Source organism: Heteronotia binoei, chromosome 10 (assembly GCF_032191835.1).
Source record: "Heteronotia binoei isolate CCM8104 ecotype False Entrance Well chromosome 10, APGP_CSIRO_Hbin_v1, whole genome shotgun sequence".
Classification (NCBI taxonomy): domain Eukaryota; kingdom Metazoa; phylum Chordata; class Lepidosauria; order Squamata; family Gekkonidae; genus Heteronotia; species Heteronotia binoei.
The window spans coordinates 45556327-45583287 of record NC_083232.1 but is presented as its reverse complement, the minus strand read 5'-3'; the positions used below and the strand labels follow the sequence as shown (position 1 = coordinate 45583287).

At 53.4% G+C, this 26961-nt stretch overlaps 2 protein-coding genes and 1 long non-coding RNA gene across 3 annotated transcripts in view; 1 reads left to right on the top strand and 2 right to left on the bottom strand.

Annotated features, from left to right (window-relative positions):
* TAC1 (tachykinin precursor 1) overlaps positions 1 to 6859 on the bottom strand; it is a 366930-nt gene extending 360071 nt beyond the window's left edge. Inside the window, exon 1 of the mRNA XM_060248554.1 lies at positions 6844 to 6859. The gene's annotated coding sequence lies outside the window, so the exon portion shown is untranslated. The remainder of the gene's footprint in view (positions 1 to 6843) is intronic.
* Positions 3081 to 7934, bottom strand: DLX6 (distal-less homeobox 6). The gene is made up of 3 exons (XM_060248553.1): positions 7373 to 7934; positions 5430 to 5623; positions 3081 to 3391 (listed from the first exon to the last, which is right to left on the bottom strand). Exons 1-3 carry the CDS (start codon positions 7932 to 7934, stop codon positions 3140 to 3142), a joined length of 1008 nt encoding a protein of 335 aa, XP_060104536.1. The 3' UTR covers positions 3081 to 3139.
* Positions 7935 to 9285: 1351 nt separating this feature from the next.
* LOC132578486 (uncharacterized) overlaps positions 9286 to 26961 on the top strand; it is a 47510-nt gene continuing 29834 nt past the window's right edge. Inside the window, exon 1 of the long non-coding RNA XR_009555884.1 lies at positions 9286 to 9956. This is a non-coding gene — a long non-coding RNA (uncharacterized LOC132578486). The remainder of the gene's footprint in view (positions 9957 to 26961) is intronic.

The following is a 26961-nucleotide window of genomic DNA, read 5'->3' as shown; positions in this document are numbered from 1 at the left end:
GGGAGGTGAGTTCGTGCGTTTGGGCCTTCATCAGAGAGGCGAGGGCTACCCTTTTTAAGGGGGGGGGGGGGGAGAGATGTGTGTATGAAGGTGGACGGATGAGCCAGGATCCAGTGAAGCCAAAACATCAGCTATTCCATGTGAGGTCCAGCAACAATTACAATCAACGGCCAAGGATTTCAGTCGGGGAAGGAAACCTGTCTCCTTAACACTCCGAATCCTAGACACGTTGACTTACATCCTCGTAGCCCTCGCTTTTGGAAGCCTGCTCGGAGATTCTGCTGCTCCCGAATGTGGCCCCGGTGGTGGCAGCAGTATCTTCCTTTTCCTGTGGTTTTAGGCTTCCCTTTCCTCAGGCCCTCTCTGGGGACAGACGGATAGCCTGGCTCGTCTACCAAGGCCCCCCCTGGCCTAAATGTCTGATAGCTTTCTCTCTCTCTAACACCCATCTGAATAATTCAGTGAACCCCACAACCAGCTGTACCTCAGAAGCCTCTTCCATTCTTCCTAGCATTATAATTTTGGTTAATTTTCAATTTTAGGTCCTACGTCTCTGCAATTTGTGTATGAATAACAGAATAATTTCCCTCTTTGTTTCGCCTTTCTGTTCCTGAATCTAAATAAAGATGGCTTTTTAGTATTAAAAGTGGAAGAAAATTACAGGTAATTATCTTTGACGGTAAAAACGCTGTAATCAGCGGGCTACATGAAAAATTACTCTAATTATGGCTGCATTTAAGAGAATGGGGAAAAAACCTTCTTATGGATAAAAACCTTAAATTGTCCCCAATGTCTGCTTCAAATTGGATGGCGCTGCAGGCTGGGGGCTTTGTTCACAATTGATCCTGGGGAGAGCTGAACCCAAAGTTTCACAGTGGGAATGGGGAGGGGGGGGAAAGAAAAGAAAACATTTTCCCCTCCTAATGTAACAATGCGAATGGTAGAAAATGACAAGACTTGGATCGGTTTTAAGCCATTCTGAAGACTGACTGAGCGTGGAAGTTGCTCAACAAAAAACCGGCGCTGGTATATTGGTAAGTAGACTTGGCTTTTGTGTCTAATTATAGTGACTGTCCTTTTGCACGACTGTATGTAGCTGTCATTATATGGAGCACTCTGAGGATCTCCATTGACTTCTGATAAATGGCTCAGTGGTTTCAAGGTTCATAATTTGAAGGATGCCCAGGGCTCGAGCCATTAATTCTCGCAGTATGGGGCACCCTGCTTGTGTGACGAAAAAGAGGCTTTTCATGTTCCCTCATTCCTCGCTTTTGCACGGCATAGGAAGGATATCATTCGCTCCGGACCCTGCTTGGTGGACCAGGACACCCGCCTGAGGGCACGCGAGTCTGAGGTGGCTCCTGCGGTCAGCCTGTGGAAAACCCACCCACACAAGGCAGGCCCCTTCCCCCACACAGCCTTCGGGCTAGAACCCTCCAAAGCCCCCCGACCCGAGTCGGAGGCAGGGGCCCGACCCTGCTGCTAAAAGAAACGGGCCCCTCGGAAAGAAAATATCCGCCAATGTTTTTGCAAGAGCCGCCATTGGCTTCGCAACCGGGAGACACCATCCCGGTTAACCTAAGGAAGGTCCTTTGAAAGCCAGTTTAGGTTTTAGTGATTTCGACGGGGGCAATCGGCTTAAATTCACCCGGTGGTTGATTAACTGAACTCTTTAAAAAAAATTGCAAAAGATCACACAACCTCTTTCCTGATTTGGTATCCAGGTAGACTATCACCCCAGCCCCCGCCCAAACAACCCACCCACAACTTTATGACCGGCTGCTTTACCTGGTGCATAATATCCATCTATCATCGAGCCCACCTGCTTCTTGGATCCCTAGAGATAAAACTGTGAATCTCTCTCTCTCTCCTCCACCACTTAAGATAGAAACTTTCCCTCCTGCTCTTTCTAGACAGATCTTAGGCCTCCCGTCCATTCGCCATAGTTTTGTCCTAGAGCAGTCCTGGTGAAGGCAAGAGCACCGTGACGTGGGCTGCCTGGCTGCTGCATTCCTAACAGGCTCGCTTGGGAGGAAGCGGCCTGCCCTGGAAACGTGCGCAGCCGGGCAGGCCATTCTGGCTCGAGCACATGCTTTACAAGCGGCCTTAGTAAGATTCTCGAGACCAGGGTGGGGGGGGGGGTGAGACGTCTGTTTGGAGACCTGGAGAAAGGCAGCAGGCTTTGAGGCTTTTTACTCTCTATATGAAAGGAGACAAAACATACAAAGTATATATACAACTAAAATTCAACAATATGTACAACAAGGTTGTTCGGTCGCCGAGGGGGTCGCCTCCGAGCGGGGTGGGGTGGGAAGGGGCGGACGTTTTACCCTTAACCGGGGAAGCGGGAGCTGGCGTCTGAGGGACCTCCCGCCGGCCTCCTCCTTCCCCTCCTCCCGGGGCCCGCAGTCCGCAAGAGAGGAGGCGCTCCTCCTGCCCCGGCCCCGCTGGAACGACGGAGAGGCACCCCAGGGCGCAGCGCCGCCGCCGCTCCTCAGTCCCAGGTGCCCTTCATGTCCGGGGCGGGGGGAGAGCCGGGCCGCCCTTGCCCTTCTGGCGGCCGGCAGTTCTGCTAGGAGAAAGCATGCAGGGATGGCATCCGCAGAGCGTCCCCAGTCATTCGTTTGGTCGGGTTTTGTTTTGTTTTTTTAAAAAAGGTGTTCCTTCCCCCCTCCTTTCTGCAGGGCATCCTCCCTTCTACAGCACCCCCCTTTCCCCAATCTATTCTGTCCGTCTCGGTTTCGCGAATAAAAATAGGAGAGCTTCTTTTTCATTAAAGGAGTTCTGGTTGTGTGTGTGTGTGTTGTGTTGTGTTTTTAAGTTGCTGAGTCCACTGCTGCGGGAAAAAGTCTGTAATTTTTTTTTGCTTTGACTTGTACTCCCAAGAGAGATGCGGTGCCTCGGAGTCCCGCTGGAAATATCCCAGAGAGGAGCATCTGACGCGGGCCCGCAACGCGAACGGTCTCTTTCGGTTGGAGATCAATGGCTGAGGTTAAAGCCAAAGGGAGAAGGCGAAGCCAGCGCGTCCCTCTTCCTGGCCACACGCTCCCAATCCGCGCCGAGCCCTGCGAGCTGGCCCCCCTTGGCAGGGCCCGGCTGGAGACGCGGCCGCTCCAGGAAGCTGTTTCCCTTGGCCCGCTCACATCATTTGTGGTCTCTGCATTGTGTCTTGATGTGGAGAAGAGTACCAGTGAGAATAACCAGGCATGTAGCTGTTGGGAGGCATGTTGACTCCTTTGGCAGAGGCTGAAACGTCCCAGACAGGAGGAAGGCCAGGAGACCGCGGGGACAGAGCGGCGGAGCCCGGCAGGGGGTCGCTCTCGTGGGGGTTGCTGCCTTGCTTGAGCAGTTTCTTAAACTTGGAGCGCTTGTTCTGGAACCAGATCTTCACCTGCAACCAAAAAGCGGAAGCCGTGAGAGGCCTGCAGAGGTCCGGCTTAAGGGGGGGGGGGAGGGTGGAATATGGAAGGAGCGGGAAGGGGACAGAGAAGGCAAATTGCGCTCTCTTGCTCTCTCTCTCTCTCTCTCTCTCTCTCTCTCTCTCTCTCTTTCTTTCTTTCTTTCTTTCTTTCTTTCTTTCTTTCTTTCTTTCTTTCTTTCTTTCTTTCTTTCTTTCTTTCTTTCTTTCTTTCTTTCTTTCTTTCTTGCCATTAAGGCTGGCTCAGCTAACTGCGTTTAGAGTAAACAGGCTGTTTCCCTGCCAGAGTCGTTCACTTGGCACTGGTTGATTCTGACCATTAAAAGTTTCTCGCGTATGACATCCGCGTCCATTCCAGGCACCGACGCACGCGAGCACCTGCCTACGTGGAGGCAGATGATGTGGCCTAATTAGAAATGCGCAACCACCGCTTCATACTTACCTGAAATGCAGCGCTTAGGCTAACCAGTCGAGTAGATGGATTGGTCCCCTCTGCCCGGTATTTACCCGCCTCCCCCACCCCCTTGTTTCTTGGGTCCATTCTTACCGCGTGGCTAGAGATGCTGCTCTGGGCCCTGGCTCTGAGCCTGGCAGCTGCAGGCAGATGCGCCATCAATTTCAATTTCAATAGGATAAAGGTGTAAGCATGCTTACTTAGAAATCCCACTGGAGTCTGCTGGATTTACTTCCAAGTAAATGTGTGTGAGGGGAGTAATGCTTCCGCTTTAACGAGCTTAGCTCAGGTTGTAAAACACCCTTGCAGCTGGCTACGGTGGGGACTAAACTGGCTTTAATCCAGTTTCGTTGGATTCCAGATCGGCCTATAAAGAAGTAACAGCGAATTTTAAAGGAGTGCTTTCAAGCATTCGCCATAGGCCGGGCGGGGGGCGGGGGCGGGTAATGAGAGATCAGGACAATGGATGCCCCTTTGAGCAGGCTGATCCGACGCTTATTGTGGAAATCATCGGGGCCTCTCAAAGTGGCCTGAAATCGACAAGACTGAGCTTGACCGGTATCGGAACCGGATACCTGAGTAAAATTTTATATATATTAAAAAGGTCCCAAGAGTGCAAGGCGATCTGGGGTGTCGTTCAAACAAGGACATTCTGCGACCCCCTCCTCAGCAGTGCCTCTGACCGAGCCCCTGTCGTTGTCTTGGCCACCTTTCCTGTGCGATGATTTAAAGCATTCTCAGGAAACGCGCCCTCGTGTCGTCGTTGGGCCTCTTTAGGACCCCCGAAGGCCAACAAGCCCTGCTCCACCCGTGAAGTCTCTCTTTCGCTTCCCTTAATTCGAAGCCCCCAGTGGACTCCTGCAGATGGTTTATCCTCACCCTTTTTTGTGTCCAGAAGATTAGAGGTGCCTCCATAACCGTTTTGTTTTGCATTGCATCCACGAATCCAATTAATCGCTTTCCTCCCAAGCCAACACTATCTAGGATGTCATTCAGGCTTAGATGTGCAGGGAAACCAAGAACGCACCAACCACATTTAACAGTGGTTTAACTCGCTCTAATTTTGTACACGCTTCCCTTGGATCGTCAGCTCTATCATCACCTTTTGTACATTTCGCCTAAGGGCAACCACTGAATTCCAGTTACTCATCCAGGGTAATTTACTATTGAATATTACTAAGATGTGCTTTCTCCAGGCCCACAGGCAGTGCAAGCCATTAATTACACCAGACTTTTTTCTTTTCTTTTTTAAAAGCAAGCCCGCTTGCTGTTTCTAAGTTATTTCAATGCAAGGAGTTCTACCGCACCTATTTTTTTCCCCACTGTCTAAAAATGGCCAAATCACGAGCGTGCTGACTTTTCTAAATGCAACATTCAGAAGGATGGAAGGAAGGGAAGAATTCGGAGCGACATACATTTTACCGACATGCATGGAGGATGCCTTTGCACGAACATGTGGACTCTGCTCCCCCCGATCGAGCGACCCCCCCTAGTCGGCAGGAGCCCTGCGATCTGCTCCCGGCTCCCCAGGTTTGGGCTTCCCCCGCAGCCCTTTACCTGCGTCTGGGTCAGTCCTAGCGAGGCGGCCAGCTCCGCTCTCTCGGGAAGCGCCAGGTACTGGGTCTGCTGGAACCGGTGGTTTAAAGCCTGCAGCTGGAGACTCGAATAAATGGTCCGAGGCTTCCGAATCTTCTTCCCCTTCCCGTTGAATCGGATCTCGCCGTTTTCGATGACCGTGGTTTTTTGCTGGTCTGCAAAGCGAAAAGGGCGAAAAGCACATTGGGAAAGGGCCATATTGGCGGGTTTTGCCTCGGGGGTTTCAGCCGGCAGCCGAGGAATTCAGCGCCGCCGGCGAATGAGGCTTCTCGAGCACCTTAGGCAAGCGCTCTCAGGCCAACAGCTCTTTCTATTGTGCAGGATTCACTTGCACTTCAGCCTGCAAAATTATTCCGTTTGTTCCGCTGACAGGGTGGCTGTTCCCAGAGGTGCCAGGCCAGCGCCACTCAATCGCACACAAGCTCAAGCCAACGAAAACAACAACAACAACAACAACACTGCTACTTGTCGGATTGATCCAGAAGGAGTTTTGAAATGAACCCTCGTTTTATAGAGAGGGTCACCAGAGATGCTTTGAATATCATGCCTTCAGGTCTATATATCCTCTTGTCCATAACCATTATTGTTCTGTACGCACAAACACACAACGGCACACCGTTGAAACGCCTTCCATAACACTCATGCATCTCAGGAACATCATGCATTCCATAAAGGATTATATCCTATATATATATTACCCGAGAAGATCTAAATGTGTCTCCATAAATAAATACAAATTGGTGTCTAATTGTTTAGATGCATTTAGACAGTCCCCCCCCCCCCAGGAGTGAGGGATAATTTAATGTTGGAGGCGCAGGCATTCTGACAGGGGTGTCTGTCCTTTGTTTCTCGTGATATTAGTCGGAGATTAGCCGAAAAGATAGGCGAGGGGCGGATGGATGGATGGATGGGGTTGGAAGCCTTTCCTGAACGCCGCGGCCGGGTTACCATGTGCTGAATTGTGCAAGAAACACTTCTCCTCCCTCCAGCAGCCTGCACTCACACACAAATCCCCGCTTTCTGACCTCCTTGCCTCAGGCGCTCCTCCTGTTTTGGCTTATCGCTTTGCCAGAAGCAGCAGCTGAGCGCCGGCTCTCCCGTCCTTCTCCCGAGGAATTCTCCCGCTGCTCGCCGGCCTGGCGCTTGTGCCCAACCTGCCGCAGCAGCCTCGGGCTTCAGGAGAAAAGATGCGTTCTCCCGACCAGCGTTTTCTGCGCCCACAAAGGCAGCTCCGGAGGGATGGCTAGCTTGCAGGAGGCCTACAGCAGGGCCTCGGCGGCAGGGAGGCAGGCTCGCCCCAGCCGGGCCAGCCGCCAGGCCAAGCACGCCTCCGCGCCGCCTCTCCGGTTTACACGTTGCCGCAGGCTGAGCAGAGGCAGGCGAGGGGAGCCGGGGGCACACAGGCCAGGACAGGCACCCGTTCCTCGGGGCTCAGGCCCATGGAAGTCCGCGGCTCTCCTAAGAAGCACGCCCGGGGATCGGGCCAAAGGGATTTCACCTCCGCTGGAGGGACAGGGCTTTTAACAAGAGTCAAAAGTGATGACGGCAGGGCTGGATCTTGGGCCATTCTGCACCAAGTATAATCCAAGGCGCGATTTTCGGAACTGACTTCCAAGTAAATTGGGGGAAGTGGGGGGGGGGGGAAGAGAACGAGAAAGCAAGCAAGAGTTAGCCCCCAGCCCATGGGGAGGGAGAAAGAAAGAAAGAAAGAAAGAAAGAAAGAAAGAAAGAAAGAAAGAAAGAAAGAAAGAAAGAAAGAAAGAAAGAAAGAAAGAAAGAAAGAAAGAAAGAAAGAAAGAAAGAAAGAAAGAAAGAAAGAAAGATTTAAAGCAGCCAGCCGGTGCGAAGGGAGAGCAGGGCCGGGCGGGCGGTGTGGGGTGGGGTGGGGGGGGGAGGTGACCCACCTGCGTCGTCGGGCCGCGTCTGTCCGGCGGCGCCGCCGGCGTGGTAGGGCTGGAGGTAGGGGCTGTGCTGCGAGTGGCTCACGTAGGGGTAGGCGGCGGCGGCGGCGGCTGCGGCGAGGGAGCGGTGGCTGTAGGAGTTGGCGGCGGCGGCGGCGGTGGCGGCGGCGGGGCCGGGCGGGTAGGGCGCGGCATGGTGGTGGTGGTGGTGGTGGTGGTGGTGCGGGTGGGGGTGGGCGTGGGGGTGCGCGGCCGGCGCGGCGGAGTGCAGGCAGTGGAGCGGGTAGTGGGCGCCGGCCATGGCGGCCGCCGGCGAGCTCTGCTGCTGCTGCTGCTGCTGCTGCTGCTGTTGCTGCTGCTGCGCCGCTGCCGAGTGCTGAGAGGAGCCGCCGCCGCCGCCGCCGCCGGGCGCCTGTGCCACGGGAGGAGGCGGCGGCGGCGGCTGGGGCTGGGGCTGAGGCTGGGGCGGCGGCGGCGGCGGCTGCTGCTGCCCGAACTCCATGAAGGCGGACTTGGAGGAGTCCGGCGCGTCCAGCCCGTCCGCCATCGTTGTCATGGTCATCATCCGCGGAGGAGGAGGAGGAGGAGGAGGCCCCCCGCGCCCCGGCCCGCCTCGCCCCCAGCGCCTGCCGCCGCCGCCGCCGCCACGGTCGAGGGAGCCGCTTGGACGGCGCCGGGCGGGAAGCGGCGGCGGGGCTCGCGCGCCCTTTTGGGGGAGGGGGGAGAAGCAGAAGAAGGAGCAGAGGGGCCCTGCTCGCCCGGGGAGGGGGAGGGCAGGCAGGCAGGGAGGGGAGGGCAGGCAGGCGGGGGCCGGCGGCAGCCGAGAGCGCAGCCTCGCTCTCTCAGGCGTCCTTCGCCGGGCTTTTCCTCGCGCTCTTCTTCCCCTCCATGCGCGACTGGGGGCTGCTCGGGCTTTTCGGGGGTGGCTTCTCTCTCTCTCTCTCTTTTCCTCTCTCTCTCCCCCCTCTTCCCTTGTCTTTTTTTTTGGGGGGGGAGGTGGGGGGTCCGGGGTTTGTTGTTGCTTCTCCCCCCCTCCCCTCCGGTGGGATGGAAGGCAGAGGGAGAGCGAGAGGGAGAGGGCTTTTTCCCCTCCCCCTGCTCCTTTTTTCAAAGGTGGATTCTCTGAAAGTTCCGCTTCTGCAGTTTCCGAGTGGAGGCAGGGGCGGGGGGGGGGGGGGGAGGCAGGCAGCCAGCCAGCCAGCGAGAGACGCCACAAGTCGACTGGTTCGCCTCCAAAGGGCAGCGCCTCCCCATTGGTCACTCAACCCCTGACGTCACCAGCCCGGGCACTTCTACTGGCGTCTGCGCGAGCCCACCTTCCGCACAACTTCAGAGCTGGGAGCCCGCAGGCAGGCAGGCAGATCCCGCGCGCTCTCCAGCTCCTTCGCTCGCCCGCCCCCCCCCTTTCTGTTGCCCCATGTGTTTGCGCTGCAACAAAGCTGCGCTCAGAAGCACGCACCCCCCCCCCCCACTTGCAAACCCAGGCATGCCCCCCCCCCCCAGGCTTTAGATTAGATACACCATCCGCGGCCACTTGTTTGTTTTGATTAAAACCCCTTTGGTCCACATTGTCATTCTGCCGCTTATGTGAGTGCAATGGGCTCCTCAGCACCGTTCAGGCCCGTCCCTCAAAGAGGGGATCCAGCAGCCCGAATTGCCTTCGGGGGCTATTTCCCACCCAGACTCTATAGGAAGACTTCCCTAAAGAGAGTTGGAATGTTTGGGGCATCCTCTTTTGGCCAAGTGCAATATTGGGCAGAGCATCCTACTCAGACGGCGAGTCTTCTGAGATCTTTCCGTTATACACCCCCCCCCCCCCCCCCGTTGCAAACAGAAGCTCCTGCGATGCAAATGAGAGATGCGGTTCGTGGTTTGGCACATCTTGATTGCAATATAAACTACCCGAGGGGAAGTGCTTTAGCCCTAAATTTGCCTTTCGATTACCATTCCAGTTGATTTTATTTTATTGTCAACATTGTTAATGATAAAAATAGAGTCGCTTCGCAGTTATTTTTACTTTCCGAAAGGAGGCAATTAGACTTCTAATCAGGAATACACAAAAAGGAGGGGAAAAAATCTCCCATGATTAACTGCACTACTTTGTTCAAATTGCAGCTATAAAATTCAGAACAATTTGCCTGTAATGATTATGGACTGGGTTTATTTTGGGAGGTGGAATAAAAGTGGATATAGCATAAATTATCCTCTAATTATACACCAGTGTCGCCTCAATTATCCTCTTATCAAAATGGTTGTCTAACTGCCGCATTTAGTTTCAATTCTCTCCCATTTTTTTCTATAAAAAGAACTTCATACCTTGTTATTATTAATCCATTTATTATTTGCAAGGGGATTTATAGCTGAGCATCCAGGTGGTATCGCCACATCTCTTGCAAAGATGGACTGGGGAAAGACATAATGTTGGAACCAACACGGATGCGGATCTATTGCTTTCTCTCACCCGCTCTCGCTCTCTCTCACTTTCTCGCTCTCTCTTTTCTTTGAAAGACAGTTTGTGATTTAAAGCTGGCGTCCACTGAAGAAAGGGAAAAATGGGATCTTTGGAGATTTACGGAAGAGGAGACAGGTAGGAAAATCAGACCCCTGGCAAAGAGTAGAGACAACCGGAAAGTCTGAGAAACTCTCATTCTTTCAGTGCGCCAAGACAGATAAACCAACAGTACTTTGCACAGGATTTGATTTTTGTTCCGGATTTGGGGTGTGTGTATGTGTGTGTTAGAGGCCTCACGTTTGAGAAGGATCCGAGAAGCTGGTCCTCCTCCCCCCCCCCCCCCTGCTTGCTTTTCAGCCGTTCAGGCTTCCTGAAGACTTGGTTGCGGTGACTCTTTTTGGTTCCACCTTATACTGGCTTAACCCGGCTTGTTGCCGATGAGTGTTTGGCTGCGGGCTCCCCCCTCTTGTCGTACAACTTGTTCGTGGGACAGACTGGATTGCGTTTTTCTTTCAGAGACGGTGGGCTGCTGCTGCTGCTCCCCTCCCCCTCTCCCCTCGGCATTTAACTTCTCGAGCCCCTGGAGTCGGTTCAGTAACTCTGAATGCAGTTCTAAGTGTCTTGCCTTGTTCTCATTCTTTTCACCAAAAGTTCCACTCGACCACGCGAGAGCGTAACCGGAGCCGGGCATTTACCACTCTCCAATGAATACAAGTGGTCTTCGGGATATGAGGGGACGCGGGGCTGAAGAGATGTGCAGGCGTGGTGGTGGTGGTGGTGTTTTTTTGGGGGGAGGGGGGAGACTAAGGAAAGACTTGGTGGCGTTGTCCTGCCAGTTCCCTACAAGACTTTATTTCTAGGATGTCAGCGAAGTACAGGTAGATCTGGTAGGTTTATTGCTTCATCCCCTCCAGCCTGTTGCTAACATCCATTAGGGAAAGGAGGCTTCCCGCAGGTGCCAGGACTGCGGTTCTCGCCTCACCCCACCCCGCGCGCCTTAGGAACCAGGGGGAGCGCAGACCCCAGAAGGAAGGCAGCCTGGGCTCCGCACCGCTTGGGATCTGCTGCAGACATTCCCGAAAGCTGCAGGCAGGCAGGCCTCCCTGGGAGCAAGTCCCGCCGAGCTCCGCGGGGCTGACTTCTGAGTAAACGTGCACAGGAGCCGGCTGCCCGAGTCCCCTTACGTGAGCCCCCCCCCCCCAGCAGAATCCAGAGAAGTCACAATGGAATTGTCAAGCGATGGTTTCAAGGGCATAGAGAGCAGGAAGAAATTCTGTGCAGGGCTGTGGGGGAGACGAAACTGCGAGGATCGGTGGAAACGGAATGGATAGATCCATAAGCAGTTTATAAGGAGAAACACACCCGGCGCTGTTAATGGGAAGATTTGTTCGAGACAGTGTTTGTTTGTAATGACATTACGAGGGTGGAAAGGTGCAGAAACTGATCCAAATGTTCTCTCATTTATTGCCGGGTAGTTCGAGTGTTTGTTTTTTAACTGAAGCAATTATTATGGTTTTACCATTCTCTTCGAGATATAGTCCCATGCTTGGTGTAGACATTTCCAGCTTCAGCAGAGAATTCCAGTAGAGAATAAAGTGAAAGGGGGAAGGGGTGGAGACCCATATTGTTAAGGTGCTGTCTAGAACTTCTGCTGGGATAGAGGATTGAGAGGCTGCGAGTTGCACCGGGCTCTTCAGCAGGTCAAACCCGCAGACTCCCGCATCTATGGAGCTCGCTTCTAAACAACAACAACAATAACAACAACAACAACAACAATAATAATAATAATAATTTCCACCGGACTATTTTGCCATCTTTGTCCCGTGTTGTTTCGGAGGAGGAGGCGGTGCTTCAGCAAAGGCACTGATCCTCCCCAGGAATATACAGAGTGGCTCTAACAATCCGATCTCTTACTCCGAAATAGACCAGTTATTTCAGGGAGACATTCCCGGAGTAACAATGGGAGGGTATCATATCTCTGCCTTTCTCTTTTTAAAAAAGAGGTTTAAAAAGACGAAAGACCTACCCATAGACAAACACAATTTCATTCCAGCAATATACACAATCAATAAGAATATTAATACCAGGTATTCCTACATCCGTTCAGCTTGAATCTTTCTTTTCAGCGTCTCGGATGGATGGATGGATGGATGGATGGATGGATGGATGGATGGATGGATGGATGGATGGATGGATGGATGGGTGGGTGGGTGGATGGATGGATGGATGGTGGGTGGACGAACGGACCGACAGCCAGACTCCTCCTCCGGTTCCCAGGCCTCCCACTTGCCCCGAGTCCGTGGAGCCCCTGACGTGTTAGCTGGGCGATTGCCACCAGTGTAATTAGCCAAAGCCGTCAGGCTTGGGGGAACTTTGTGTGGCTCCCATTGTCTGATGTTACTGGCTCTTCTTGACTCGGAGGAGCTCCGCCGTCGCTGCTTCGCGGTGGTGCTGAGCGAGAGCTTCACACCTCGGTGGGACACGCGGAGGGGTGGAGCCAAGCGGACTCATCTCCTCCGCCGAATTGGGGTGATTCGCCTGGCTGGCGGGAGACGCCGGTGCTTCTCCTTCCGCGTTTGGCCCCGCGGCCGCAGCGCCCTGCAGGCCCCTTTCCGGGGACGAGGGCAAGGCTGGCCCATCATCCCCAAAGGCGGGGGCGGGGGGGGGGAAGGCGAGGGATAGTCGCCGCAGGTGGGGCCATTGGGGCACAGGAGTCCAGGTGTGTGTGGGCCGTTAGTTCTCCCCAGATGCGCGCCTGGCCTTTTCCGCCTCGGGCGCCTGAGCGGGTTTCACTGCCCAGGGAGGGAGGCTGCTCCTTTCCCTTCTTCCCACTCGGGCTTGAGTCTTTCTTTCCAGCTTATGGATCGAGCCCGGAGTGTCACGGGAGAAGATGGCACCGGGATTCCCTTCCCCCCCTATCGGAGAGCCCCCCCCCCCTTTATTTCCCTCCTGGGGCTGAAATACTGGGACGCCGCGGAGCTGGCTGTTCTGCTCTTTCCGGGAGGAAGACACTTCCGTGGAGGGGAAAAGGGTATTGACTGTGAAAGAAGGTGGCCGGCCTAATAAAGCTTAGCAGTGCAAAATGGAAATTAGTGGATTGAGAGGGGCATAACGCTGCCTAGGAGTGCCCTGCCCTGCCCCTCTCAGTGAAATCCGGGGCAAAAACTGGGCTCGGCCCGACTTATGAACATAAGAGAAGCCGTGTTGGATCAGGCCAATGGCCCATCCAGTCCAACACTCTGTGTCACACAGTGGCCACCCCCCCCCCCAGTGCCATCAGAAGGTTCACAAGTGGGTCTAGAAGCCCTTCCACTTTGCCCCCCCCCACCAAGAATACAGAGCATCAATGCCCCAGACAGTTCCAGTAATATACTGTGGCTAATAGCCACTGATGGACCTCAGCTCCATATTTTTATCCAATCCCCTCTTGAAGCTGGCTATGTTTGTAGCCCTCGCCACCTCCTGTGGCAGTGAATTCAAGCATGTTAATCACCCTTTGGGTGAAGAAGTACTTCCTTTTATCCGTTCTAACCCGACTGCTCAGCAATTTCATTTAATGCCCACGAGTTCTTGTATTGTGAGAAAGGGAGAAAAGTACTTCTTTCTCTACTTTCTCCATCCCATGCATAATCTTGTAAACCTCTATCATGTCACCCCGCAGTCGACGTTTCTCCAAGCTAAAGAGCCCCAAGCGTTTTAACCTTTCTTCATAGGGAAAGTGTTCCAAAACTTTAATCATTCCAGTTGCCCGTTTCTGGACTTTTTCCAGCGCTATAATATCCTTTTTGAGGTGTGGTGACCAAAATTGTACACAGTGTTCCAAATGAGACCGCAACATCGATTTATACAGGGGCATTATGATACTGGCTGATTTGTTTTCAATTCCCTTCCTAATAATTCCCAGCGTGGCGTTGGCCTTTTTTATTGCATTCGCACACTGTCTTGACATTTTCAGTGAGTTATCTACCACGACCCCAAGATCTCTCTCTTGGTCAGTCTCTGCCAGTTCACACCCCATCAACTTGTATTTGTAGCTGGGATTCTTGGCCCCAATGTGCATTACTTTGCACTTGGCCACACTGAACCTCATCTGCCACGGTGACGCCCACTCACCAGGCCTCAACACATCCCTTTGGAGTGCCTCACAATCCTCTCTGGTTCTCACCACCCTGAACAATTTAGTGTCATCTTATGTCTTAAGAGATGTGCTGCCCGGATGTTTGGGAAAGGTTTCCAGTCCCAGGCCTCTTTCCGTTCAAACACTCTGCTTTAACGACAGGGTAGAGGTATGCTCTACCTAGAATACAATGCGCGCAGGTTCCTTCCTTCCTTCCGCTGAGGTGCTAGCTGGGCCTCCTCCGACTTGGCTCTTAGGCCTCACTCAGCCCAGCGAGGACAAACCTGGCTCGGAGTTTGGTTGCCAAGATGAGCTCAGTCACAAAGCTGAATCTAAAGACATTAGACTTGTATAAATAGCCGTGGAGTCCGCAGGAATAACTCGGCATTCACTGACAAGGCAACGAAATCATATAACGGCGGCGGGCGAGGCAGCTCCGGGTGCTCCAAGGACGGAAAGGAGCAGCAAAAGGAAACGTCGCCTCAAAACTGCCCCTTTCTTCTGCCTGTTCCCAGCCTCGTTTATTTGGAAGTAATCCATCCACAAATAACAACAGCAGCCACAAAGCTGTTTGGCAGGGATGAGGATCCGGCGCGTAAAAGCAAAGGGCCCGGCAATCTAGCTTCCTTAAGCCGGAAGAGGATCGCGCCTCTCTCTTTCTGCTTGTGATCCTTATGGCTTCTTGTTGCCATCAAGGGAAACCAAGAACGACAACGACCCAGGAGCACCAGAGAGAAAGAAGACCAGGCCCTTCGCCCTTCGCCCTGCTGCGCCCTTTCCGCCCGTGAAGTTTCAGTCCTGCCTGCGACGCCCTCTCGCCAGCAGCAGCAGGACGATCTCTGGAGCGCCACTTCTTTCTCTCTCCTTCCCGCGTCTCATCGCAGCAAACTGTAGCAAGCCCCCCCCCCCCCGCGTGTTGATTCAGGGCCACAAGCCCCAAACTGACAAGGGCAGGTGGGGGGTGGGGGGCAGATGCTTGGAATGTAATGCAGGGGCTGGAAGGGACTCAGAGATGCTGCCCTTTCACTCCGTCCAGTCCTCGCCTTCCGGGAGGACTCACACTGCCCGGGGAGCGCAGCTTTGGGTTGGCTTGGCAGGGCGGGAGAGAGTGGCTGACTCTGCGTCCAGGTGGCTTGTTGGGGCTCGGAAGTCTGATGCTGCGCACGAATATGGGATATATGCCTGTATGTGGCATTCAAATATACGCCCAGGATTATCTGCACTCCATGCCTCAGGAGTCGCGGGGGTGGGGGGATGTGTTATCGCAGCTTTAGATCACACGGGCCCTCTAGAAAAATTGTTTCTGCTGTTGGTAGTCATATCAATGTTGTTAGCGTTCATGTACATTCTAAAAGGTCTGAATTCAGCATTTGACACATTTCTTTGTGTCTCTCTGTGTGTTTTTATTTTGACAAAATGAATTTTGAATACACCCTTCTCCCTGCACGGTTTCTGGTTTCTACTCCTTGGCTCTTTATATAAATCTTTATATAAATTATATACATCTTTATATAAATGGATTTCAGTAGAAATAAATAAATAAAAAGCTCGGTTAATTGATCGACAGTAGATTCAGAACAGACCAAGAAATCTCGTATCAAGGCAACGCAGAATTCTCTTGCGGAACTCGCTGCCACTCGGTGTAGTGATGGTCACCACCTTAGATGGCTTTAAAAGGCCGTTAGACAAGTCCACGAAGGGCAAGCCCATCGGACGGCTGAATGGAGCTTCTGTATCCAGAGGCAATATACCTTTGGAAGCCAGATCCTGGGCGGGCAGTGACAAAGGGAAACGGCGGGTCTTCTCGGGCAGGGCAGTCGGCCACTGTGAGAAACAGGAGCTTGGACGAGGACGCCTCCTTGGTCAGACTCAGCAGCGATCTTCTTAGCTTTTGAGCGTTCCCTGCAGTCTCCAGCCCACCTTCCCACCAAGCGAGAGAACCGCGAAAGCACTGAACTCGGGAGGCAAAGGGCCTTGAATCGAGGCAGAATTCGCAGAAATGAAAAGCGAGAGAGGCGGTGAGAGGAGGACCGGCCAGGGTATTGTGGACGCCAAGAAATCTGGCCGCGCCTACAGTCCCAGTGAGGCGGTCCAGTTGGTTCCGATGTGGTCTCGTCGCAAAATAAGAGGTTCCCTTTAGGATCGCAGCAGAAGGTGGGCCTCAGTGCCAGCGCGTTTGTTCAGCCCCGGCTCTCCCCAAGGGGAAGTGCAGTCAGTTTTGTCCACAAGCCCGCGAGAACAGTGGCCAAGAGATGGGTTTCATGACCACACAGCCCAGGAAAGTCGGGGGGCTCTTTTCGGTTACTAGCTCAGCCCGGTTCAAGCCCAGAGAGCCTGCAAACATCCGCTGGATGACCTTGGGGGAGGGGGGAGGCAACACCCTGTGTTTTATAGGGGTTGGGGGGGGGTTGAGAGAAGAGAACTTTAGAGGAAATCTTTCCTCTTTCTCCTGGATGAGGGAGAAAAGGGGGCACAATCCATCAATACACTCTTGAAATGAAGGGAGAAACTCAGCATCCCGGTGGACTGGGCTCTAAAAGGTGTCTCTTCCCCACCCCCCCATCGGTTCCCAACGAAATCATTGTGTACCTTTTTTGAAAGGGATCAACGGAGGCAAATCCATTTAAAACAAGATTAAGCAGGCGGTGCTGGCAGAACCGCCAGGAAAGGCGAGGAAGTTTGCCTCCGATTACAAGAACCTTGTTCACGAACTCCTAGAGCAAAGGGACGTTGAAGTGATACTAACTAATATATTCCCCCCTCCCCCCCCCAAAAAGAATCTCCGGACCTCTATGAATGGAGGGGTTCTGGAGGGCTGCGCATCGCAGCCCAATCCTGTCCGATTTCACTGCAGTTGAATTTAGTTTTACTCCCGAGTAAACTTTACAAGAGTAAAGCTTTGTTTTCTGAAACTGTATAGACACAGAAGGGTATGACACATACATACCCCTCCCGGTGCTAAAATGAGTTCAAAAGTGCTTCTTATTCTATGTTGATCGGTTAAAAAATATAGTGCTTTCTTCTAACAAGAGCTTCCTTACACGAATTGAAAACGTTATAGCGATAACGCCTGGATTATGTATATATATGAGTAATTCTGTATAGGGTTAACAAAGTTGAAGACATGAAGCTGTATATGGATTTTTTATTTTTAAGTTCAGCTGTAATGTTTCCTCCTCCTCCTCGCTCTGGAGTTCTCTGCCACCCTTTCCTGGAGGCTTGAGGCGAGTTATGTCAGCGTTTCTTGTCCTGAAGAAAAACTCCAATTTCGGTATCTGCGAAACAGAAACGCGGATCGTAAATCCTCTTTAGCTAGTGTAATCTGTAACGAGATGCGCTGATCGCAGAACCCTATAGAATAGTGAACAGAGTAGCCGAAAGCCTTGTAGTTGGCTCCAGAGTAAATCGGCTGCGGATGGGGCTATGAGGAATGCACGGAATCTCCCACAAAAAACCCAGTCCTTATTGAGAGCGTAGCCCTAGGAAGAGAATCCTTGTTTGCAAGATCGATAGAGCTGGGCTCTCCCTCTCCCTCTTCCTCCACCCCCCTCTCTCACTGGGTGTCTCAGAACTTGCCACCAGTTTCAGGATGACGCGGGACCCAGGTTCGAATCCCCACGCGCCCATCCGATTTTGCTGAGTGGCCTCGGGCCAGTTTCTCTCTCGCAACCTAACCAACTTCACCTGGCGGTTGTGAGGATCAAATGGGGAAGAGGACAACGTTGTAACACGCTTTGGATCCCTAGTGGAGAGGAAAATGTGGAATAAATGAAGTAAATCTCTGGCTCGCTCGCTCGGTTCTTTCTGCGTACGGGTTGGTTGCGTGCATCCACCCATGCGGTCGTTTGGAACCTCTGAAGCACGTGGTTTTTCCCTACAACGCCCTCCCTATTGTAAGAACGGCCCCGTCCCCTCTGTGTTCGGTCCACGCTCTTCTTGCGGGGTGTGGGAAACAGGCTGCCGGGGGTGGCAGCAGGGACCTCGGTCGGATCCGGACCCAGCGGGGTTTTTCAGCTTCTTCCAGCCGCTCTGCCGAGTTATACCCCGCCCGAGTAAATGGGAGGCGGCTGGAAGGACGTCTCCCCGCCCAAGCCTTGCCTTCCTAGCCCGCCCACCCCACCCCCTCTCTGTTGCCATCCATCCTTCGCGTCCCCTCCCCGAACTGACGGGGCTTCTCCCGAGGAAGCCCCGAGAAAACCCAACTGCTGCCTTGCTTCCCCTTCCCCAACTCTTCTCCGGCCGTCTAGCGCCCCCCTCCCCCCCGCCCCCCAAACCCATTTGCTCTTCTGTCAGGATGTCACATCGGCATCTCCTCAATAGCAATCCGAGGATCCCACAAAAGGAGGCCACCTCCTCCTCCCCCCGTAGGCCAGGCCAGCTCTTGTTAAGGGGCAGGCAGAGAGTTAAAGGCTGCTCGGCCGAGGAGAGAGGGAAGGAGGGAGGGAGGGCGCCCCGTCCCCTGCCCCCACCCCTCCCCGGAACAGACGGGCAGGCGTCGAGGGCTTCCCATAGGGCGAGGGTGAAAGAACTGGTGGTCGGGGCGGGGAGAGCGAGCCCGCAGATGGATCCCCCACGCAGCTCCGCTGTACTGCACCGCCGGGTCAGCATAATGCAAGGCAGAAGGGAAAGATCCGCCTCCGCCACTGGCTCTTGTACAGATTTGTCGTGTAATTAAAACCGGATCCCTCTGCCAGATGCATTCCGTGTGTGTTTGGCGGCTCGGGCAGGCAGAGCCCGTTTTCAGCCCTGCCTGGACCAGATGACCGCGGGGCGGGGAGGGGCGAGGCGGGGCGGGGGAGGAGACAGCGCTTGTGCCAAGGGGGGTGGGGCTGGGGCATGGTTCAACGTGGTGCCAGACCCGGACGTCGTAGAGGGTCTTTCTTGGGGTGGCGATGGTGGGGAACAGCTTCGTGTGCGGCAGAGGGTGCGGGGTGGTCTGTAGTTCAAGAGGGGGCGTCTGGGCAACGACAGCGGCGGTTTTGCTCAAAGCAGACCAGGCCGAGAATTCTTCCGGTTCGGTTCTGTCAGGGGAGTCCCCCGACGGAAGGCGAGGCGCCCCGAGGCAGAACTCGGAGGCTGCATCCACCACGAGACAGTCTGGCCACCTAGAGGCAATCACGGTCTAGCCGGCGACCTGGACAGCCCCCACCCCCGTCCTGTTGAAAGGGACGCTTCGCTTCCAATTTGGCCATAAGGAGAATAGCCCGCCCCTCCTGGTCCCCTCTTCTTCTCCCGGGAAGGTGCCCTTGGCTCCCACCGGCGTCGCAGTTCAACCGAGGTCCTCCTTGGCTGTCAGTCAGTCTGTCAGAGGGAGGCCCCCAGGGCAGGAAGCCCAAGGCTTTCTCGCCTCCCCAGTCTTTGGGGGCTGGAACCCTCAGCACTCCACAATCCTGGTATCGCCACTCCGGAGTGGCTCCGGTTTTGGGTTTGTTTTTTTAACCCCCCCCCCCGGGGGTCTGGTGCAAAATCGGCGTGAGTTACAGCAGCTGCCCGGAGCTCTCTTCTTCAGCTCCCCCACCCCTACTTTCAGGCCATTCCTATCAGCTAAGGTCTTAAAAAAAGAGAAAAAACAGAAAGGTCAGTTGAGCCGGATTCTGCATACGGATTGTGGCATCTCTTTATCCACTTCTGACTTCTGCGGCGGTTGTCGTTGGTATTGCCATTGTTGTTGTTGTTGTGCCCCAAGGACTCGCCCTCTGCCGGCGAGCGGAGCGGACTGAGGACCGTCACGACCCCCTCCCCCTCGGCGGAACTTGCCCCGGCGCGACCCGCTTGACTGGGAGGGGCTCCTTCGGCCTCCTTCCACGTGCTTCAGGGTGCAGCTAACGGGGATCGGGCGCTGCGGGGGATTGGCTGGGGCTTTGCTGAAAGGAGCCAAGCCGGGGAGGGGAGGGTTGGGCTCACACTGCGCTTTGCGCTGGCTGCCTTGGGAGCAACGCCCCTTCACCTCGGAGGTTTTTACTTCCGAGTAGGAACCGGCTCGGGCCGCGCAGCCTCCGCACCCCCAAAACCTCTGGAGGGGCCCCGCAGATCCCCCCTGCTCAAGCCTGACAGCCGCGGGGGGGGGGGGATTCCGCCAAAGGCCCCAGCGGCTGTTGCAGTTGCAGCCCAGCGCCACCCGGTCTCTCTCCCTCGCGCAGGCGGTGCCGCGGGATCCTACTCGCTCGTAAGGCAGGAAGCCCCGCCCGACCCCGTGGCTGGCTGGGGATGGTCTCCTGGCTGCACAGGGGGTGGGGTGGGTTGGGTTGGGGGTGGTCCCGGCAAGGCAAGCAGGCGTGATTCTCCCGAGAGGCCTCCTTTCCTCTGTCCCCCCCCCCCCCCAGCCTCGCCCCTGGCCCTCTTTCTGTTACCTTTTTCATTTTTAAAGAAAGCATTTAGAAAATAAAACTCTGTCGCTTCCCCTTGTGGAGCTCCACGCCATCATTCACGCTTGCCTTCAGGTATACATTTATCGAAAAGAGAGTGGGATTGTAGGAAACTAGTTGGAGTTGGTTTAAATAGCGAAGAAGATGGCTTCTTCTCCCCTTCCTCCTCCTCCTCTTCTTCCTCCCCCCCCTCCGCCCCGGGCCTTTCTAAGAATCTGACTATTTGAGGGAACTCATTCGTTTGGCCTCCCTTTGGCTGTCTTCGATGTAAACCGAGCGGCTCCCCCCCCCCCCCCCAGATCCCGGCAGAACAACAGTGGAAATTAATTATGCGCCGGCGATCCACTGAGCTCCATTATCTAATAACCCCCGGGAGAGAGGAAGGCGCGTGCCTCCCTGTGAGGGTGCCAGAGAGAGAGAGAGAGAGAGCGCGCCAGAGCGAGAGCCCTCTCTGACTTCTGCCTATAATTATGTCCACCACCAAGCCCCACAAAAATCTCTATTAAAGTCGATTTTTTTTTTGTGACTAGCTCGCCAAAATAAACACTGCGCACATTTAAGAGTTGCAAATTTATAGCTAGATTCATAAATCAAGTTAAAACGCTTGGCGTGGAGTCTTAACAGTACAGTCCTAAACACAGTTGCCAGTTTCCAAACCCACTGATTTAGGGTTGCACTGTTAGATCATGTGCTGGTTAGTCCTCTTCCACTACGATATTTCATCAACCAGTCAATCAATCAATCAGTGAATCTTCTTTCTCTTTGGCCGGTGTACAAAGGGGAAACGTCTGCAGCAGAGCTGCTGCCCTTTAGATCTCCTGGGCGTTCTCCTTACTGATATAATATCTATGGGCATATGGACGGGCATAGGTGTTACATGCACAGATACGAAGACAAAGCAGGATCGGCTGGCAATACGTTGTCGATCTGCTGCTAAGCGGTTTCGCCTTCCTTCCCCTTCCCTGTTTCACCACCCCCTGGGACACAGATGAAGATTCCGTGGCTAAGATTACCACCAGCATGGCCCACGCGCCGCTCTCTACTCCTTAATATATTTGCTTCTGGGGTCGAAACGATGTCTACTCGAAGGTAAATCGCACTTCCTTCGGTGGAGTTTACTTCCAAGTAAGTTTGCTTGGGCTAGGGGCGCTGCTTTGGCCGGACGTAAGGCCCAGAGATCTGTCAAGTTGGGAGAGACGCCTCGTGGTTCTGAGGGACTGATGGATCTGAGGGACTGATGGATGCGCGCAACGTGTGTGTGTCTGTGCGGTGAGGCAAGAGGACAGTTCAACGTCAAGTCCTTACTAGAGCTGGCCAGTCGGGCGGACTTCCCCTTCTTCCTGGATGGATGTTTCTTTATCTTATCCCGCTTAAGAGGCGGTGTGGTGTGTAGTATTTGCCAGACCTGGGTCTGAATCCTATTTGGAGCCATAGAAACACCACAAGCGACCTTGGGCCAGTCACAGGCTCTCCGCCTAACAACCTAACCTACCTCGCAGGATTGTTGTGAAGATTAGTGTCCTGACCCCACTGGTGGACCTCCTGATGGCACCTATTTTTTTTGGCTACTGTGTGGCAGAGTGTTGGACTGGATGGGCCATTGGCCTGATCCAACATGGCTTCTCTTATGTTCTTATTAAACGAAGGAGAGGGGAAGGATGCAAGGTGCTTTGGATTCCCTGCCGGGCGGGGCGGGAGAGGCGGGGTATAAAGGACCCTGGCAATTCTAGCTGCCGGGGCAAGGGAGGAAAAGAGAGCCGGGTCTGGCGGCCGATGAATACTGATATCACATTTTTTTTTCCCTTTCGGGTCGTGTCTCCTCATTTCCGGTCGATAGAACTATTTGTAACGCTAGCAAGCTCAGTGAATATCGACGAAAACAGTCTTTAGCATTTATAGGGCGCGTCTGGTCTCCAGAGTACTTCGTGGCCGTGATCTTGTCCTAACAGCCCAGTCGTCGGATATGCTAGGACTAGCCCTTCCCCCATCGGTCACAAGGGGGAGGGAGGCGGAGCTGGGGCCCACCCAGGGGTGACATTTGAAGCAGGGACTTCCCATCACAGGCTAGTCACAGCATACCGCTAGGTGACAACAGTTGTGTTAGTCTATGGTCTTAAAAAAAAAAAAAATCCTCCGGCAAATAAATGCAGATTTGAGAGTTATACAGATCTCCTTTCCCTAAAACAGGTAACATTCCGCCGTAAACGCAATTACTGGGGAGCAGGGCTTTTTAAAAGCAGGAAGGCACATTCAGACTGGCTTGGTATCAGGGTGTGTGGCCTAATATGCAAATGAGTTGCTGCTGGGATTTTTCTACCAAAAAAGCCCTGCTGGGGAGTAAAACTTCTAGAGGTTAGTGGGAACCCCTCCCCCCCCCGGAAGTGTACTTGTGGTCGCTGCCCTGGAAATAAGTCCCCGGGAAGTCGGCAGGATTTCCATCCCAAGGGACAGGCGCAGAACGAAGCTGGAAGAGAGGAATCCGAGGACAAGGGATGCCCAATGACGCCTTGCGACCTTCTTAGAAGTCTGTTTTCTCTCCCCCGATCCAGAATGGGAAGGCAGGGCAAGAACACCCGTGCCTAGTGCATGAAGACATACTTCCCCACCCGCATTTCTCTATCCTTCGTCTGCACCTAAAAGTTCAGAAACGGCTGCTTGCAGGGAGTGGATATGTATGGTGCGCTATATTCCGTCACCAGCTCTTACAGTTTTGATTACCGAAAAACCCTTCCTTGTTGGAATAAGTATTTCCCCTAAAGAAGGGGGGGCACCTCAAAGACGAGTAGGCCAAACCTCCACGTGTTTACCTGAAAGGAAATCTCCGTTATTCCAATGGGATTGGCTGCCTAAGAGGTTCATTATGATATAAACTTTCCTAACCCATCTCCAGTCAACCAAAGTTCAGGTCCAACAAGCTAGAAGCTCCTCTTTTGTCCTGCTGCTTCTCAGCTGAGCCTTTGAAGCCCCAGTCGGCCCATATGTAGGCTCCAACAGAGTGGAGAGGAACAAGAAATTAACCAAGCCCAGCAGGGCTCAATGGAAATCCTTTCGCCGCCGAGATGGCACTTGCAGGCCGGCCAGGTGCGCTTCCCTGTGCAGCGCCGAGCGCAGAGCGTCAGAGAAACAGGAGCAAGCTCTGGAGCTGCTTTCGGCCAGCCGGCCCATCCATGCTGCCCAAGTGGCTGGCCTACTGGCCAGGGAATATTGGGGGGAACCTAGTATTTCCCTACGTCTTAGGCTAGGCAGGAACCCTGCAGCGGGCTTGGACCGTGCGCCTAGGACCAAGCTAAAAGCTGCCGCAGTCCATATCCAATAAGGAAGGATCCGCTTAGGCGCCGGCCAGGGGTAATTGGCAGTATTATTTGGTCCGTGTCCACGGTCTCTGGACACCGAAGGGGAGCCGGGTTCCAGCAAAGGACTTGCAGCAAGTCCCCTCGAAGGGCAGCGCGATCCTGAAGGCAAATGAGTCCCGCTGACGTCACCAGGGCTTATTTACACGTAAAAGTAGAATCTTTCTTCGTTTCAACAAGGCCACTGGCTTTAACAGAGCAACCTTGTGCTTGAGGAAAGGGTTCTATTGAATTCAGTGAGAGTTGGGGGGGGGGGGGTCATACTTGGGCTTGCGCTGCTGCTGTCTTTAGGATCGGGAGTGCGCCAAACCCGACGAAAGGCACAGGTATGGGACCCATGTGGGTGCCTTTTTTCGTCCATTGCTATTAGCAGTTGGTCGCCTCTGACAGCTTTGATTAAGATCCTGAGCCAAGGGGAGCCGGGAAGGAAAGGAAGGTCTCTCTCCGAAAGAGCTTCAGGTTTCTGCGCGGCTTGGAAGCGTCGGGCTGAAGTCGCCGGCGGGCCCCCTTCGGAGAAAATGGTGCCTGGGTGACGAACACACTTTTGTGTCTGGAAGGAATGGCCCATTGATCTGTACTGGTGCCGGTTTCCTTCGAAGTCACTCCTGCCCTGGCTCGAAACGCCCCCCTCCCCCCCCCCCCAAACCCCTGATTTGCTCTTCCCTAAATCCAATCTAAGCAGAAAAACACCGCGCGGGGGAAATCGATCACTCTCCTCTCGCTGGCGATTGTTCAGCAAGCCACTGTGTAAGTCAAATGGTACTTTTCTCTAAATCCCTCGGAAATCGATGCCGGACCTTTCCTTCCAGACCGATGCGGTCAGAATTCAGGTGTGATGCTCTCGAGTTCCACAAGCCATCGACGCCGCGGTGTTTTAGCCGCTAAAATATCGAACCAGGCTGTGCTTTTAAAAACCAAAGCAAACCTACCCAGAGTCTTGGCAGTCTTTCACTTACATACATCCCTCCCATCCCCCACCAGTCGCTTTTCGTGTCCTTCTTTGTCCCCGAGCATATCACCCCCTTCCAGCCACCAGCGCAATCAAACTGCCTTGGAGAAGTACCCATCACTCCCCCCACCCCCTTCCCCATATTTCTATACTCTCCTCCCTCCCAACCTGGACACAAGTATCTGCAGATGGGAGAAAGGAACACTAAATTGGCAGGAGTCTTCCCCCTTTCCTCCACTGTTCCTGTCTTGCTTTACTCCAGAATAGCCTGTGTGTGTGTGTGTGTGTGAGTGAGTGAGTGAGTGAGAGAAAGAGAGAGAGTGAGAGTGAGTGAGTGAGTGAGTGCCAGTGTGCGAACAGTGCTTCTTCTGCAAGACCTGGGAGGAAAGGAAGGACTCAGAACTTGTCCAAAAACTTCAGGTGGCCCAAAATCCAGCAGTCAGGATTCTGTTGGGGATTGGATTACAGGTGTCTGATGACCCTTGTGCTGCGCGAGAGGCTCTGGCTGCCAATTTGTTTCAGGGCACAGTTCAAAGTGCAGGTTCTTATCCCCGAAGGCCCTAAGAGGCTTGGGACCAGAATACTTGCAGGGCCACCGTCTCCTGCACTGTCCGGTCCCAGATCCTCCTCACAAGCCTGTGCTCTATGCCCCCACCACATCTGCAGAAGTGAGATGGGTAGCTAAAGGAGACAGGGCTTTCCTAGTGGTGGCACCACCTCTGGTCTGACAGATACCCTACTCTCTTCTAGGCGCCAGGTCAAAACATGTGTCTCTCTGATATCTATCTTTTTACACTGTTTTTACAGTAAGGATCCTTGAAGGCAGTTGGTCTCTCTTACGCTGTTTCTCTGCTCTTACTGGTTTTTAATGGCTGTGGTTTTAATGGTTTGTTCATTGTAATGATTGTAATGATTTTTTTGAGCTTTAGTTTGTGACTGGCCTTGAGCAGGTCTCTGGAGAGGCAGCATGTCCATTTTCAAAAGAAAAGAAAGGTGTTGCTGGAAGAGGACCAACTCAGTGGAGAGGCCACAGAGCCACTCCAGAGATACCAAAAAAGGGAGGGATGGCCAAAGGCTCCTTGGCGGTGGTGATGATACGGGGTGTGTGTGTGTGGAATTGTTACTGATACTGCTAATGATGTTAATACTTGTACAGCACCCACAGAGAAGCAAATGCAGCAATGTGACGGAACTAAAAGTCTGGAGGAGTTTAGGAGAAAGGGGGTGGGGAGAAGGCAAGAGAGCAAGAAAGCAAGGCTAACCAGGCAAGAATGTGCTTTGGATGAGCAGCACCCCAGAGAAATTGTTGGGTGGAAGGACATAGGCTGTCCTCACCCCAGCCAGAAAGACAAGAACGGTGGCCTGGGAAGGAAGGGGAAAAGCTGAGAAGGAGGCAACAGGATTTGCTTAAGAGCAGCTATCAAATGCTGCTTGGAAACCTTCAATCGGAAAGACAGATGGCTTTCCAGAAGGAATTGTATCCAGTCCCCATGATCACTGGAGGAAGTGGCTCCTTCCTCCAGTCCCAGAACTCTTGAAAATGACTTGGACTGAGACCAAGTCTGTGTCCAGGCAAATGTGAAAGTGGATCAAAGATTTCAGCTTAGTGTCAACGTGTTATTTAGGAGACATCCCTTCCATTATTTGTAGAAGATTCTTTTATATCTTCATCTATCCCCTGCTTTTCTCTACACTGGGTACCCAAAGTGGGCTTGCCACATCACTGCTTTCTTCATTTTATCTTCACAATCACCCTGTGTGGTAGGTTGAGACTCTGTGACTGGGTCATCCAGCAAGCTTTTGTGGTGGAGTGTGGGTTTGACCCTGGGTTTCCCAGATCTGAGACCTACAGAGGACACCTATCCATCTGGGAGTGAGAGCAAATACTGACCATTCAGGCAACATAAATAGGATGAGTCATGTACAGTGTACTCCTGTGCAATTTTACACTGTATTCATTGGGGATTATTCCCCTAGTGGATAGGGAGTGCATAGCATTATAGCCACAGCCTCCTTGCATGATGCCTTAAACTTGGGAACTTTCCTATGCTTGAGGAAAGGAAGAACTTTTCCCCAAGCATGGCTCTCTATGCCCCATCTGGCAAGAGGCAGTGTGAGAAGTGAGCAACCAGAGACAGGACTTCTTAAGTGGTGGCACCTCACCAATAGATAGCGCTTACCCTTGAGATTTGCCCGGCACCCCCTTTACTGTCTTTTATATGCTGGGGACAGAATATTGCTGTTAACCAAGGCTTTCATCTTTAAAAAAAAATTATCTGCTTCTAGCCTGATGATTATTTTATGGCTCATTTTAATATTGCTGATGCTTATGTTTGTTTTAGTTGTGATTTGATGGTTT

Excerpts from the sequence above, each read along its gene's own strand:
- DLX6 (XM_060248553.1), bottom strand. The coding sequence starts at position 7,934 with ATGATGACCATGACAACGATGGCGGACGGGCTGGACGCGCCGGACTCC. Across the intron at positions 5,624-7,372 it reads GACGCGGCCCGACGACGCAG|ACCAGCAAAAAACCACGGTC; the intron begins GTGGGTCACCTC and ends TTCGCTTTGCAG. Across the intron at positions 3,392-5,429 it reads TAGGACTGACCCAGACGCAG|GTGAAGATCTGGTTCCAGAA; the intron begins GTAAAGGGCTGC and ends TTTTGGTTGCAG.